This window comes from Notolepis coatsorum (assembly GCF_963971535.1).
Source record: "Notolepis coatsorum genome assembly, chromosome: 17".
In the NCBI taxonomy this organism is placed as follows: domain Eukaryota; kingdom Metazoa; phylum Chordata; class Actinopteri; order Aulopiformes; family Paralepididae; genus Notolepis; species Notolepis coatsorum.
This window is the reverse complement of record NC_140181.1, coordinates 17,891,495-17,908,456: the sequence shown is the minus strand read 5'-3', so window position 1 is coordinate 17,908,456 and position 16,962 is coordinate 17,891,495. Positions and strand designations below refer to the sequence as shown.

Here is a 16,962-nt window from a genome sequence, read left to right as displayed (position 1 = left end):
ATCATATTATACCTTTTGATACTAAACAGTTGATTAATAGATTACTTTGTCTGTGAGTTAGTGTTCATGCTTCAACAAGTCTAAACTGGTCTGCCTTGTGGTCAACCCAGCTTTCTCTGATCAGCATTTACATACAGTCAGTTCGAGAAGGTGTCGTTAGTTCTCTAATTTAGTCATTGCTTGAGTGGGGGTTGAAGTAACTGTTGCAGCTGTTATCTGATGCAGCTGTCTCAACTGACAGTTGAGACTGTTTAGCCACTAAGTCCACTCTGCTATTGAAAGGTACATCTGGCTTTATATTTATGGTTCTCCAATTTATTCACACATATTAATTATGAAATTCCAAGGCAATATTACCACATTTCCCCACTTTGACAATTCTCATTGTCACATACTGTATATTGACTTGATTTTCTATACATACTAACCATACAATATAATAATAAAAATCATTTTTTCAAAAAGTTTTTTCTTGTCTTCTTCTTTTCTCCCCCATATTCCCCTGACTATGGCCCCCTCCCGGGGAATCCTGGTGACCCATTCATCCAGCTCCCCAATTAACATATTCTGCCTTTGATGAAACAGTGTTTACCACCTACTATCATCAGGCTCTGTTCCTCTGGGCTCACAGCCAGAGGCTTATTTGTTGAAAACAATTAAAACAATGTAATCTAAACATTACACATTAAAGTAAAACACAATTTTTTAAAATTATGGTATCCGTTGACATGATCTGTGGAGACACAGAGATTATTCTTCATTCTTTCATACATTTTGCTTCTCCTCTCCTGTTAATTCTTTTTCCAAGTCAGCCCAATCACATTTTGCATAATCAACCCAGTTGGTCTTCTCACCTCTCCCCCCTTTTATGAACATCCCTATGGACATAAATCTTACCACCTCTGCGCACAGACGGACAGGGAGGGAGGAGCATCACGCAAGGGAAAAAAACTTCCACCACGTCGGCCATAACCTACACCTTACTCTTTACTCTAACTATGTGTATGTGTTTAGTTTAGTACTCTCGCGTTGTGTCATAATCTATACCAGTTGTTACCGTTCAGTCACTTCCCGTCCAACACACCAATCAATCATACAGAGGCCCTTGTTCAACGCTTTGGTTGCACAGTCTCCGACCGTTTTCGCCCCCCCCCCCCTCCACCCCATGTCGGCCAGCCTCAGCTGAAGCCACTGTTTTTAGGCCTGGACCTCGTCATATTCTGACCCACGACTGTATTTCCATGGATCTACAGACGAACGACTCCGCCAGTCTGGAGGTATGTCTCAACCTCCGGCCTTTGTATTCGGGGCTTATATTGAAGGAGGGGTAGAGTCCCAAGCGACCTCTCTTCATAATCCAACAATCTCCCACAGGAACTGACTGAACGGGTCACACCATCGTGTCATAATCTAATGAAATGTATCCCTACACATTCTCCCCATGATCCCCCACTTGTGATGGTCCATCCTCCCTCTCCGCCTGAACTGCAAGGGAACAAAAACACAGAACAAATTTTCCTTATACAATATGTCAAATATTTCTCAAGAGACGCCAAATGGTTAATCATTATGCAAAACGTAATGGGACCACTTAACTGTCATCGATCTGATCCAATGTATCCTCACGCTTCAACCGTCCTCTCACCAGATCATAGAGAAACAACAAACAAAACGCAAATAATCAAAAAACATTCCAACAGATGTGACATGTAGACCACCTCAATGGTTATTAAAAAAGAAAAGAAAAGAAATTTAAAACCTTTCAAGCCAGCACAGTCACCCTCTACAGGCTCCATTCACACCCATTCAGGCCACACAATCATAGATTAAAAATAGAAAAGAAATCTAAAAATTTAACTTCAATACTTCATCCCTACAACACATTCAACAGAAATCAAATCAAAATGAAAGTAATAAAGACAAACACCTTCAGTAAAACAAATGATATGAAACAAATGATAATGGTATAACCCAAGTGGTTCGATACACTCCTTACCTAAACACATTTTGTTATTTTTAAGACTAGTCTCACCTTAAGTGAAAGCTAAGTGGCGTGTGTGCATGCATGTGTGACCAAATTGTGTGAATGTGTGTCTGTGTGTGTCTGTGTGTGTGTGTGTGTGTCTGTGTGTGTGTGTGTGTGTGTGCGTGTCTGTGTGTGTGTGTGTGTGTGTGTCTGTGAATGGGTGTGTGTGTGTGTGTGCCTGTGTGTGAATGGGTAGACACAGCCTCTTTGCCCCCATCCCCCGCTCAATCATTCACTAAAGGACATCTCAATCTCACACATACATACAAAAATTAAATTCAAATAAAAAATACCATCTGTACCAGCTCAACCAAACTCCACTCTCACAGTGCCACAACACATTCTCACAATTCAACACCATCCACGCCTCATTCATTTTATAAACATATATCTCTCTCATACACTCGTTAATCAACCACAGACCGACAATGGGTTAGTTCCCCTGCCGCTTTGACCCTTTTAACCTCCTTCCAGTTAAGAGTACCCTCCTCCCGTTCGGATGCACTCCTTGCCCTACTTAGATGCACCTCTCCCCGCCAGGATCAGGAGATACCACGTGTGGGGAAACCGGCTTTTTCAGGGCCGCATTGCCGCCTACACTGGACCCCCTCTCACCCAACCAAGGATACCGGCCTCCACTTCCAGGCTAAGGTCTCCTCACATGAACAGAAGAAGTCCCCTTATCTTACCTTCAGGTGCAGTTTAAGGCTGGGCCCCTTTCCAATCTTAGGAGAGACAATTCAGATCCCTCTGAATTGACACCCCTCATCCCTCTGCTTCCCAGCATTTTCTTTTCAAAAACACTGATCACAGAAGCACAGCTCGCCTACTAACCCTGTATCGGCTAGTAAGGTTACCGTGGCCTGACTGTACATTGAGCCAAGTGCATTTATGCCCATACTGTCCAGTCACTCACGGTCCCCGTCCCGCTATCTGTGACTATAAGCAGGGGTCATAACGCTCTCCTGACCGGCTGGCGACCCAGTCGATAGCGACCTCATAGTCCGTCATCAAGTCAGGACCCCAAGCAGCTGACTGTCCGTAGTACCTATCAGCCACTCAGTTTAGAAACCGACGGTCTTGTCCCCACCCCGCTTGCTCTGGGCATGGAAATATTGACCGTTTTCGCCAGCCTTGCCTGTTCATGGCAGGAGCTGTGCCCCCTACGGTGCACCGCCCTGCTCCTAGGTGTGGACTGTCGCCCACGTACCACCCAGTGCCCACACCAACTTATGTGCGACGTTTCCTGGGCCGACTAGGCGGTGCCACAGTGGTATGTTATTTCATACCTCGTTACGCACGAGGGCCTTCAGTTTCTCCCCAGCACTATAGAATGTGTTTAACGTGCGCCCAGACTCTTGCGAGCCCACTGCCGCCTGTTATGGGCTAGAGGTTCGGAGTGCCTACCTCCTCCCTAGCCCATCTCTTCTACTCTCTCATCCGGCTACACTCATCCCTGGCTAATACAATTCACACTTAATTTCTACACTCCTACCTACTGCCAGAGAGAGTCTAGGAACTCTCCCTCAACGACAGAACCTCAAAGCAGTCCTAGTACCCTGAGAGTCTACCGCTATTCCTTCTAATCAAACAGGTAGCCCCCCAATGTAATTAACCTCATCTGAGCTGGCTATCCTAATTCAATTACTGTGCTCACTCCTCCATCAGCTGTGTCCTGTATTAGCACGCTTCCTGTCTCAACATTTCCCTCGTCATAAAAATAACTGTTCTCTCACTCTACAACTGTCTCCTTCATCTTCACCCCTCTCTCCTGTTGCATCTAATCTCACTCATCCTGTCATAAAAGAACAAACAGTCATTGTAAACAACAGCTGTACATCCTGACCCCCCTTGGGCCTATTGGCCCGCCTCAAAAGGATTCCTACCCCCCTGGGTAATACAACCCTTCATCTGTAAATCATTAAACGGTTAATCACACTTCTCATCTTCCCAGAGGCAAGCGCCCCCAGGTTTTTGAATTAATCACACATTCCCAGGGAGAGGCCAACCCCCTCCCCAGCGTATAAAATTATTAAGGATTAATAAAACACTCATGTCAAAATTTGTCATCTTCAGCAAGCCTCCATCAATAAATTATCCTACAAATCGAAGGCTTGTGTCAACACTTTAACACTATATCAAAGATTTTAACAACCTAAAACAAGCATAAACACATGTCCTAACCACATCAACAGTGTATCAAAGATTTAGCAATCTAAAACAAGCATCAGTAAATTATCCTGCTTCACAACCGGGCTTGTATCAAAAACAAAGCATCATTATTCCAAGCATACAATTGTACATGTTACACAAATTTAAAAAAACTGGAAATACGCTATCAACTCTAATTATTATACATGTAAGCATGTTTCATCTCAACATAACATTATAGTGGTTAGTCCTAAATGTGCACCAAGCCTCAATTGTTGTAAACAGGTTTAGGAATGTTCCTATATACAAACGTGACTATTTTTAATCAATCAACTACTCCTCCCCCCTTGGATAAAAATATTCCTGTGTCAAAATGTGCGTACGTAAACCAACCACTAACAATGTTATGTGTCTTAGCCCGTGCACTTGTATTAAATCGCCAATGTACTAACAAAACTGCTTTCTTACACAGACAACAAGGCCCCACCAACAAATTATAATCTCCCATAAATCTGAGACCTGTGTCCACACAATAACAGTGTACTAAAGATTTCCCTCATACAAACATCTTAAAATAATCAAAACACACTTGTACATCCTAAAAAGCACATTATTTATCAGTTAAGTTCCCACCATGCTATGTCTGATAACTGTAAACAGGATATTCCGGGAACGCCTACCACTGTATACAGATGACATGTGACTATAATGTAGACGCTTTAATCAAAATATGACGCAAGCGATATGCCTTGGATAAGACTCCCCCTGTGTAACATATTTACTGCCCATTTATTACAAGTAAGTTAAGGGCATGTATTTTAAATCATCCCACCACATGCTTACACCTATATAATTTGTAGTAACACCACCAAACCCACTCCCAGAACATTGTTTACAACCCACAGAATGTACAATATACTTAATACAACCATTTTACATAACGCAGAGTCCATTATAATGTACAACATACAATTACCCACAATCCCTGGCTCCGAGCGAATTATGAATTACGAATGCATGGATCCACGCTGTACCGCGCATGCGCAGTGGCCAACGTTGCGACTGTCCCCATAACGTTGCTACGACAACCAAATTCTGCCACACATTCATAACATGCCCCGACATTCACAACCTGCCACGTTCTCTACCCCTCCCCAAACATCATTCTCAAAACTCGAAACGTAACATATGTCGCCCGCAAACGCCACACAACAACAGCCCGCAAGCTAACTAGCTTAGCCAGCTCTGATGCGACGTTCAAGGCCCTCACGGAAGCCGTGCTTTCCAAGATCCATTCATCCACGCAATTCGCTCAGTACCAATCAAAGCATAAACAACTCACACAAGCCTAAAATAACCAACCCCTATAAAAGAAGAATAATTTTTAAAACATTCTCACCAACCAACGCCGCACATATAGTCAACACGAATCCTTTCTCCTACCCTTCTCTTCTTCCGGCTCCATGGGCGCTTTCACACTCTCCACGCAACACCATGACGTCATCAAGCAGCGACTTCTTAATATCGTACACAATCGTTACCGCATTAATAATAACCCTCAAAACGGCCACAATTTCGCCACCCTGCGTCTCAATCCGCCTCTTACTCGTAATCGCCGCCACAGTGTTTAATCAATCCTCTCATAACGCCATTGTAACGTCCCCAGTTTCACCGCGGACTTTTCCACAGAGCTAAGCTAGCTAGCCCCAGCCAACAGTAGGACTCGCCTCAAACATAATATGTCCGTTGGTCATCAAAATATCATAACAAAACCATTAAGTACTTATCAGTCAGTTCGACCGAATCGTTTTTGTATCACAGCGAACGTAATTAATCAACAGGCCGGTTTCGCTCAAGAGAACGTACTACGCACCCTGAACACGCCGGCACCCTACATCTCCATTAACTACTACGTTTTAATCCTGCAATCGCACAGACCCCTGCGCTGATCATGCCAGGGTCAACAACCTTTCACCATACTTGACTCGTATGTTCTGAAATAGTAACAGAACCCTTAGCCCGACGCAATTATGCCCATACTGACCCGTCACTCACGGTCCCCGTCCCGCTATCTGTGACTACAAGCAGGGACACAATGCACCTTGGACCCAGCTCCCCTTCCATTTCAGAACAGTCAAATCTCCTCGTCTTACCTGCGCCCTCTTCCTGAGAATAATTTTAGGGCAATTATATACTCAGAACGCGCCCCTGTCGTATACAACAGAATAACCGTGCTTCCTAGCAAGAAAAGCCTTTTACCTGCCGTCATGCGACGCTAGCTCCCACAACATGACCAGATAGTCTGTGCGCCACCACCCTTCCTGGTGCAACTCCCCCGTATAGTTCATAACGTACATTCCATACGAGTTAACTAACCCCCGTGGCCCGCTGGGCCGAGACCGGCCTCCTGTGTCTGAATGAACACACAAACACAAAAAGCCTACGTTTGCATGTTCACTGCACAACAAGCGCGATCGTCATACCTCCGGACACACAAGCTAAAATATTGTTGTTGTTGATATAGTCTGTTTTCAGTATAAAGCAGTTCTTTGTTGTCCTGGCTGACAAAACAAAGCAGTCTGTTTTTAATAATATTGCATTTACCGCTCCAGTTGTTCCCACCGCAACCCCCAACCCTGCATGCAGACGCCATATTCACCGCGGGCCCCAAACAGTGGCGTACACAACCAACCTCCATCCTTCTCCTCTCCCTCATCCATTCAGACAACAAGCCCATCGTTAATCACTTCAAACGCAGCAACACCCCAGCTCTTCGCCCCGTGTCCCCAACACACAGCAAGATCCAGATATGATACATATAACAAGACCCTACCGCACCTTTTCAGGGGGAGACACAAAAGGGTAGGGCAGCACGGCACCATTTCTGTAGTAAAATCCCACAGACTTCCTACAATAATTTGTGGTTATTGTAGCACAATTACAATGAGATTGATTATCTGGAAGGAGGAGGAAAGATTCATACTTGATAGAATGGTTGGTCTCCACATCTGGCTTAATGCAGATGAAGAATAAAACGTGTACGCCAGACAAACCAGAATTGTAGTTCAACTCAGCTGATTTATTTGATCAGAGCCAGGAGTCCCAGGTGAATAGAAGGTTGACTTCTACATACAAAAGATGATCAGATAACCTTAACAGCTGTCTGTTGTACAGAAATATCACAATCAGGTTTGCATCCCAAACCTAAATACTGCACATCAAACAGTCACTTGGTTAACATAATTTGAACATACATGGTTTACTGTACACATTATACATGAGTAAATCTGGTTTACAGATCAGGGATCTGTACAACATTACTCTAATCTATAAACAACCATTTGGTGTTTCCCATGAGTTACTCACGTACAATGCATCAGCTCACGGTTGTTTCTGGGTGGTTTCGAAGCGGTGGGGGAGCCCCCAGACCCCTGGTTGGGTCCGAGAGCTCCTGAATAACCCTGTGTAGGGCCCTATATACTATCATTTCTAGCCAATAATACATATGGCTGGTCCAATCCTAGCGTCTTCTTGTGGGGGGTGTCCTGTGGGCGCTGGCAGCCCCTCCCTCTGGGTTTCTCTGGGGGGAGGCTGGCTGCCCCCCCCTTTGATCTCCCGTGTGGATCTTGACTCAATACCCAGAGGGGGACGCTAGTGGCCCCCGTCAGTGTCTTCCTGATTGGGTCTGTCCCTACAGAAATCTCCTCTTAAATGAATAATATATAACTTTAACATTCCTTCTATATGGCTATAGATGTCTAATATCATCCAAGTACAGTCAGTGCTTTCTAAGACTGATACCAGACATCATATTATACCTTTTGATACTAAACAGTTGATTAATAGATTACTTTGTCTGTGAGTTAGTGTTCATGCTTCAACAAGTCTAAACTGGTCTGCCTTGTGGTCAACCCAGCTTTCTCTGATCAGCATTTACATACAGTCAGTTCGAGAAGGTGTCGTTAGTTCTCTAATTTAGTCATTGCTTGAGTGGGGGTTGAAGTAACTGTTGCAGCTGTTATCTGATGCAGCTGTCTCAACTGACAGTTGAGACTGTTTAGCCACTAAGTCCACTCTGCTATTGAAAGGTACATCTGGCTTTATATTTATGGTTCTCCAATTTATTCACACATATTAATTATGAAATTCCAAGGCAATATTACCACACAGACCTTTCTATAGCCTTGTCCATTGTACTCATCTGTTGTTCATAAAGAGGGCAAATATCAGTTATAAAATCAGTGTCTGCTTATATTTGCATCTTAAGTCAGTACGTTACTGTAATGTCTTGCTTTCATTCGATCGACACCTGCAAAATATTGGTATGCCCTTATAATGACTGAAACAATCCATTTAGCTACTGTACTTGTATTAATCTCAACTAGATAACTGCACCTTGCACATACATAACCAGTGGCGGACTGGGACACAAATTCAGCCCGGGACATTCAGACGCACCAGCCCACACACCGGCCCACGCACCGGCCCACGCACCGGCCCCGAAACCGGCCCACACAACGGCCGTTATGAAACACTTGTCCAGTATTAAACAACCCAAGGCTGTGGCTAAGGAGTCAACATCAGGGAGACCAAATCTACACACCGCCCCTAGATGTGCACTCATGCACAGTGCACACACACACACACACACACACAGAGACACACACATACATATACCGTTACTTCCTGTCATTGGCATATGTTTTTTTTTTACTAACATCTTAGTGCCTCATTAGCCTAGGGATTAAGGATACATGAAGTATTAACTACACCATAATAATATTGAGGTTTTGATCCATAGAAAAGGTCTGTGCTACACAATTTCAGTTAGATTGGATTTATTGTCCTTTAATTTGGCACTCATGACATTAGTTGCTTGCCGTTTAATCAACATCGAAAGACCCCCCACTTCCTCCCAGACACCCATTCCAAGAGCTTGTTTTCTCTCTCTCTCTCTCTCTCTCTCTCTCTCTCTCTCTCTCTCTCTCTCTCTCTCTCTCTCTCTCTCTCTCTCTCTCTCTCTCTCTCTCTCTCTCTCTCTCTCTCTCTCTCTCTCTCTCTCTCTCTCTCTCTCTCTCTCTGTGTATGTGTCTCTCTGTGTGTGTGTGTGTGTGTGTCTCTCTCTGTGTCTCTCCCTCTCTCTGTGTGTCTCTCTCTGTGTCTCTCTCTCTGTGTCTCTCTCTCTCTCTTTCTCTCTCTGTGTGTCTGTCTGTCTGTCTGGACTGGGCTCTCTCTCTCCCCTCAGGGTCAGCTGTGCTGGACTGGGCACTCTCTCTCCCCTCAGGGTCAGCTGTGCTGGACTGGGCTCTCTCTCTTCCCTCAGGGTCAGCTGTGCTGGACTGGGCTCTCTCTCTCCCCTCAGGGTCAGCTGTGCTGGACTGGGCGCTCTCTCTCCCCTCAGGGTCAGCTGTGCTGGACTGGGCCCTCTCTCTCCCCTCAGGGTCAGCTGTGCTGGACTGGGCTCTCTCTCTCCCCTCAGGGTCAGCTGTGCTGGACTGGGCTCTCTCTCTCCCCTCAGGGTCAGCTGTGCTGGACTGGGCGCTCTCTCTCCCCTCAGGGTCAGCTGTGCTGGACTGGGCGCTCTCTCTTTCCTCAGAGTCAACTGCATAAGAAGAACATCAGCAATCAATAATAATGGCTTGAATTCATACAGCGTTTTTCAGCCTTTTGAAAACACCCAAAGTAGTAGTAGTAGTAGTAGTAGTAGTAGTAGTAGTAGTAGTAGTAGTAGTAGTAGTAGTAGTAGTAGTAGTAGTAGTAGTAGTAGTAGTAGTAGTTTATTCAGTCATCATCTCACACAATACAATATACACCATCATTTAACAATATTTGATTTTACAGTGACTGAGAAGGTACAGACTGAAGCAATGCTTATATAGCCTATGCCTGTCCTATATTCTTAACAAAAATTTAAAAAAAATTAAGACTCCAAAACAGCATTATAAAAGAAAATAGCAAAAAAAAACAGTATTATTCACCCTTGTAGTTTTCAAAAATAGCTTTACAAACCATTTTCTTAAAAACCAAAAGCGAATTACTCATTCTTAACTGTATATCAGCATTGTTCCACAAAGCGCTTCACAGAAACCATCAAGCATTCACACTCACACAGTCATACGCTACTGGTGGTCGTGAGCAGCATCAGCAAACACAGCTTCCCTGTGGCAGACTGACGGAATCATGTCTGCTATTCAGCGCCAACCACCATCAACAACCTTCATAAATACATTCAACATTAATGGAATAGGCTAACTACCAACTTAGCTGTAGCAGTTAGCTGTTATATGCAATCACATTTGTTTAACTACGGGGTAGTAGTTGACCTAGTTGTTAGCTTAAGCTAGTTAGCTGTGGTTATCTACAAACATGTAGATGAGACTAATCGAGAACATGGCTAACTGTTGGGAATTCTAAGGTACATCTTATTTAAGCATGTAAAATGGCAACTAATCAATTCAATCAATTAGATTACCAATATTATATCAACATGAAAATTTGAAAGGGAACATAATAGTATTTTATTTGAGTATTTACTATTATAATATTAGTAGCCAATTAATTTGCAGCCCGTCCTAGGTTCTGATTGGCTCTCTAGGTTCGCACTTTAGCTTCTGATGCTGTGGTGGGCACTAGTCCTAACATTGCTAACTAAACTTTTAGTCAGAGAAAAAACTCCACGAGTCACGACTATTTACGTCCACGTGCTGTAAGGAATCAGGAATACGGAAAGCACATTGTCTTGTAATAGAATGACTGAAATCACTGCAAGAACTAGTATAGGCTAGCTAGCCCTCATGAACCGGCACACACCAACAGTAGAATATGCACTAGGCTACTGCACGCACCTGTCATGTTACTGTTGGTTCCTTCCACTTGAACTTCATCATTATTAGCAGCAGCAGCTACTCTAACGCCAGCCCTTCCTCTACTAAACATGTCTGTAATTTTAGAACATTGTTCTGCGTCTTTTACTAGCAATTCTAGCTTTTTCAGCTCCACCCTTTCTTTTTTTGCATTCTCCATTTCTGCGCTTCTAGGCCTACTCGCGGTTGGGAGGAAACGTGAATCTCATTCACTGATGTCTCATGTCTCATTCAAGACTGGCTAACAAAAGCATGTCTTTCACTTAACACCAATAAAACAGTGTGTATGATGTTCACAAAGTCACCAGTAGAGGTCACTCACTCTAATGTGTTTCTGGGAGAGGCGGAGCTGGACATTGTACATTAATTCAAGTATCTTGGGGTCACATTGGACTCTACATTGACCTTCAAAAAGTAATGTGAAGAAAGTGACAAACACAGTCAAGTTTAACATCGAAAACTTCAGGCAGATCAGGCCCTGCCTGCCAGTTAATGCTGCAAGGATGTTTCTGCATTCAATGATTTTATCACACATCGAGTACTGTTTTATCAACTGGTCTCTTTCATATGTCACTACTCTTACACCAATAGAATTACTCTACAAAAAAGCCATAAAAGTATTTGATAGGAAACCAATTTCATTTCATCACTGTAATGTTTTAGAAAAACATAACATGCTAAGTTTCGAGAATTTCCAAGTTTTCAAATATACTTGCTTCATGTACAAGGTTCTGCATGGACTTGCCCCTCCCCCATTGAATGAGTTCATCCAACAGAAAGGAGACACTGGCATTACCACCAGGGCCATCAGTAGAGGGGACTGTAAGGTGCCTTTTCGGTATACTACCATTGCAAAAACTGTGTTCTCTGTTAAAAGTGGTAACTACTGGAATAGCCTACCAGTTGTGATTAGAGAGTGCCCTACATACTCCATGTTCAAGACCCATCTTAAACTGCATCTTAAGGCAAACCAGAACTGTGATCATTTTTAATCTGATTTAGTTTATGCAACTTGTTTATTGTTTTATTGCTGGCCCACACACCGGCCCACATAATGGCCCACACACCGGCCCACATACGGCCCACACACTGGCCCACACACTACACCGGCCCACACACTACACCGGCCCACACACTGGCCCACACACTGGCCCACACACCGGCCCACACACTGGCCCACACACCGGCCCACACACTGGCCCACACACCGGCTCACACACCGGCCCACATACTGGCCCACACACTGGCCCACACACCGGCACACACACTGGCCCACATTAGTGGCCCACACACCGACTCACACACCGGCCCACACACTGGCCCACAGACTGGCCCACATACTGGCCCACACACCGGCCCACATACTGGCCCACACACCGGCCCACAGACTGGCCCACATACTGGCCCACACACTGGCCCACACACTGGCCCACACACCGGCACACACACTGGCCCACATTAGTGGCCCACACACCGGCCCACAGACTGGCCCACATACTGGCCCACACACCGGCCCACACACCGACTCACACACTGGCCCACACACCGGCACACACACTGGCCCACATACTGGCCCACACACCGGCCCACACACCGACTCACACACTGGCCCACATTAGTGGCCCACACACCGACTCACACACTGGCCCACACACTGGCCCACACACTGGCCCACACACCGGCCCACATTAGTGGCCCACACACTGGCCCACACACTGGCACAAAAAAAAAAGTTAAATAAAAAAAAAAGTAAAAAAAAAAGTAAACAAAAAAAAGATTTTTTTTTTTTTTGGACCAGCCCACTTTGGTTCCGGCCCATCGGGATTCGTCCCGAACGTCCCGATGGCCAGTCCGCCACTGTACATAACCCTAGGCTCTGTTACCATACTGTATACTTTGAACTCTGTTGCCTATACTCTATTTCTATACATATAACTCAATCAATTTATACCTCCTACCTCTCACTGTCTCACTGTCTACTACTGGCATGATGAACCTGTGATTTGACATTATATATTATTATTATAATGTGGTAGCTTTGTTGTTGTGTTCAATGTCACTCCAGGAAGCTACACAGACCCCCCCCCCTCCCCCTGAGGAATGCAGGAGAGACGTTTATATTTTTGAATATACTAATGTATACTAATGTACTTTCTATTCTACCTCAGGAGCGTATGGGTTCGACAGAGGCCTGGTGTGCTGTGGCAGCATGTCCTGGCTAGCTGGGGGGATCCGGAATGGCTACAAAATTTCCGGATGAGGAAAACTACATTCATGGAGTTGTGTGGTATCCTTAGGCCACATCTACAACGAGACGCAACCAGGAGGAGTCCAGTGCCACGCCCGTGAATAGGTACAAGCTCGCAAGCCACACCCCCCGTTCTCCCCGGGGCCGAACCGGAGACCACCTCTGCCAGGTGATCCCGTTCAGCGGGGGGTGAAACGAATCAGCGCCGACTCGCACCCCGAAAGGGGTGAGTGAGAACACACCCCCCCGTGCTCCGGGACGGTGATTCGATACAAAAGGCTGAGTGTGAAAGCCCCCTAACAGAGACTACCCTCTCCTTCCTAGACGTGGCTACTCTACAATTCACTGGCTAGCCATTTCTTTGTGGCACGTCTAAAGCTTCCCCCCTCTTCGATGTTTTTCAGGGCCACTGGAAGCTTGTTCCACTCCAATGCCGCAGAATATAAAAAAGTATTTGTGCCCTAATATTAGTGAGTCAAATTTTGTAAGAATAAAATCAGTACTGCTCCTTCTAGTGGAATATGAATGATTGTCACGGAAGCGATTGAAGTAATTGGATAGATATTTCGAACCCGTATTTTGAACTATCTTGTGTGTAAGACCTAATTTGATGTGAATTACCCTTTTATTGACCAGAAGCCAGTTTAGTTGCTTAAAGAAAGTTGGCCCTAGATGAGTGCGTGGAGGTAGCTTAACCCTTTCACTGCCACACTACCAAACGGTTAACTGTCTGTAGTGTGATAGTAAAGGGTTAACGGTCTGTAGTGTGGTAGTGAAAGGGTTGACCCTTTGTCGTGTGGCAGTGAAAGGGTTAAGGACTACTCTCATTAATTTATTTTTAGCTGTCTGAAGTTTGTTTTTCAGGACCTGTGGAGCGCCACTAAACCAGGAGGTGGCAGCATAGTCAAAATGACTTTGTACTAATGCGCCCGCTAGCATTTTGAGTGTTGCATTGTCAAGTAGTTCTCCTTTTCTAGCTAGGAATTTAGTTGTCTGGCTGATTTTGATGTGGGCTTTTTTAGCCATGGCCTCCCCTGTAAGATGTTTGTCAAGTATGCAGACTAGATACAGAATCCTTGTTTGTTATTTGCTTCTCACCTACTCTTACCTTCATTTACATTTCTTTACCAAGCCGTTTATTTCAAGTTCAAGTTTCAAGTTTCTTTATTAGTTGTCATACAGAATACTTTTATACAAAATGCTTTTTTCTGTTACGCTCCAAAGACTGTGCTAGACAAAAATAGATAAGTATAAAATAAGTATAGCAAGTATAAAATTGAAGTCAAGTACGTAGACAAAAGTGTTCAGTATATACATATTGTGGGAGCTATTAACTATTTTCACATTTATTTAATATATTTATTTGTTATGTGATTTTGTAGAATTAATTTGTTTACAGCCATATTATTTAAGTTATTATGAGTCGCAGCTAAATGCTTTTACTTTGAAGGGGTTTTGGGCAATTGGGAAGCACAGCTGGGTGTATTTAGGTAATTAGAGACAATAGCACAGTAGGCATCAGGGAAGGTATATGGTTTTTACCAGCGTCAGGAGATCATATAGTTTCAAACATAATTTTTCTGTATTCTTTGATTAACAGACAATAAATGCCACAAAACTGTCAAATGCTGTCTGGACAATGGACTTCCTGATCTGCGTGAGATTCGCTGCCCTGGTGCTTCAGTGGCTTTTTAGTTTTTATTAGTTGTTGTTGACAAATAGCCACTACATAAAGTAAAAACCCTTCCTTATTGAAGCGGACACTTTTTATTGTTGTTTTGGATTTTTGCCGTTGGACGTTTTGGACATGGAAACACCACGCTCAAACGGAGGATCATTCAGATCAGAGGACATGGATGCTGGCGCGCCAGCGTTTGGTCTGGAGATCGAAGACGATGATCAGTGACTTTTGTGAAGCTTGAATGGCCTTGGATCAACCTGTTAAAGACACGATCGGAGAACGGAGGACCACACGGTCTAATGGACGTCGCACTCGAACAAAACAACATCATTGGTATGTGAAGAATAATCCGTCAGCTTTATTGGAAAAAGGCAAACTTATTGGAGTGACTGAATTATTGTCTCGCTAAATGATGTTGATGAATATTGGGAGTTGTTGAACTTCATTGTAAGGACATTCATTCATAAATCTCCGACGTGAAGTTGGCTGTATGAACCAATCAGACAATATGGAGCAGCTGGTTGGGACAAATGAGACAACGCCTGTGGTTGGTTCAAACGTTGCAAGTGTGGAGAATGTTGCTCGGCCCAAGCCCTCTGTAAAACGGGGCATCAAGTTTACCGCAAAAGGGTTGGCATTTTACATGCAAACATGCCAAGAAAAGAGGTCTGCAAAAATCAAACAGGCCAAGAAATACATTGAACCAATACGTGCCTTGCTGAAATCTACTGACAATGTGAACTATGTGCAAGCTCATTTGAGTAACTTCATCAATTGTTATGAGGACGCTAAGGACATGCATGAGTCTTTCATAAATATGGATTTGCCTGAGGAAGAGGTTAAAAGGCAAAATACATGTTTCAATGCAACAATAATGACATTTTGTAATTTCACAGAGGATGTAAGGGTTTGGTTGTCTGCTGCTGGGCACCCTCATGTGGAATCAAATGCAAATATTGACAATGAAACTAATGATGTTGTTGAAACAAATGAAGATGATGATGAGGCTCAAACTAAACAAAGTGTTGTTATTGATGATATCAATCCGGAGGACAGTGCCTCTAACATTTCATGTACAAATGAAAAGCAACAAAAACCACACTCCAGTGTATCAAAGACATCATCCACCACGTCTACCAGGCTAAAGGCAGAGGCTGACAAAGCATCACTACTGGAGCGGATGAAAGCTTTAAAAAGGAAACATGAGTTGGAAGCAAAGCAGGAGTAACTAAGGAAGGAAAAGGAACAGTTTGCTCTGGAAACTGACCTAGCTGCAGCCAATGCAAAAATCAATGTGCTGGAAACCAATTCAAAATGTAACTCTAAAAGGTCATATGGAATGAACTCGTATCTGGACAGGAATATAGCTCAAAGAAGGACAAGCCAACTCAATCCTCATGCTGGTCAATTTGTCCCGCAGGGAAATAACATGCTAAATGAATTTCATCCTGAGGCCCAGGCTGTCACTGTAAGGCCCAAAGGACCATCACAGACCACCAGGTTTAAAGACGCATCACAGACTGGCAGGCCTAAACAAATGGCAGTATTACAGACGGACCTCAGACCACTATACACTCAAGCACCAACACAAGTGGTCCATGATGCTCAACAGACAGGACGAGCATCCTCCCTGAATATGGCACGCAATAATGACACCCAAAATGACATTGTGAATATCATGCAACGCCAAACTGACATCACTACAATGAAACAGGGCACCTTTGCCACCAGTGTCACTGCAATGAAAGAAGGAAACGACAAAAGGTACATGGATAATAAGATCAAGTCCTTCTCTGCCCAAAGTCACATCAAATGCTGTTTATTCTGCCAACGAACAAGCCACTCACTTGAAAAATGCTCACAGTTTAAGTTAAAGATACAAAAGGACAAAATACATTTCATAAAGGAGCATGGAATTTGTTTTGGTTGCTTGAAAGTGGGACACATAAGCAAAGACTGCAGGAGTCGATTGGATTGCAGTGTGTGTCAGCAA

General features: G+C 44.1%; 1 protein-coding gene across 1 annotated transcript in view; it reads left to right on the top strand.

Annotated features, from left to right (window-relative positions):
- Positions 1-1,241: 1,241 nt before the first annotated feature.
- ntsr1 (neurotensin receptor 1 (high affinity)) overlaps positions 1,242-16,962 on the top strand; it is a gene marked incomplete at both ends in the record, with an annotated part of 158,334 nt that continues 142,613 nt past the window's right edge. The window contains 1 exon segment of the mRNA XM_084333358.1: positions 1,242-1,277. Coding sequence (XP_084189484.1) covers positions 1,242-1,277 — 36 coding nt within the window.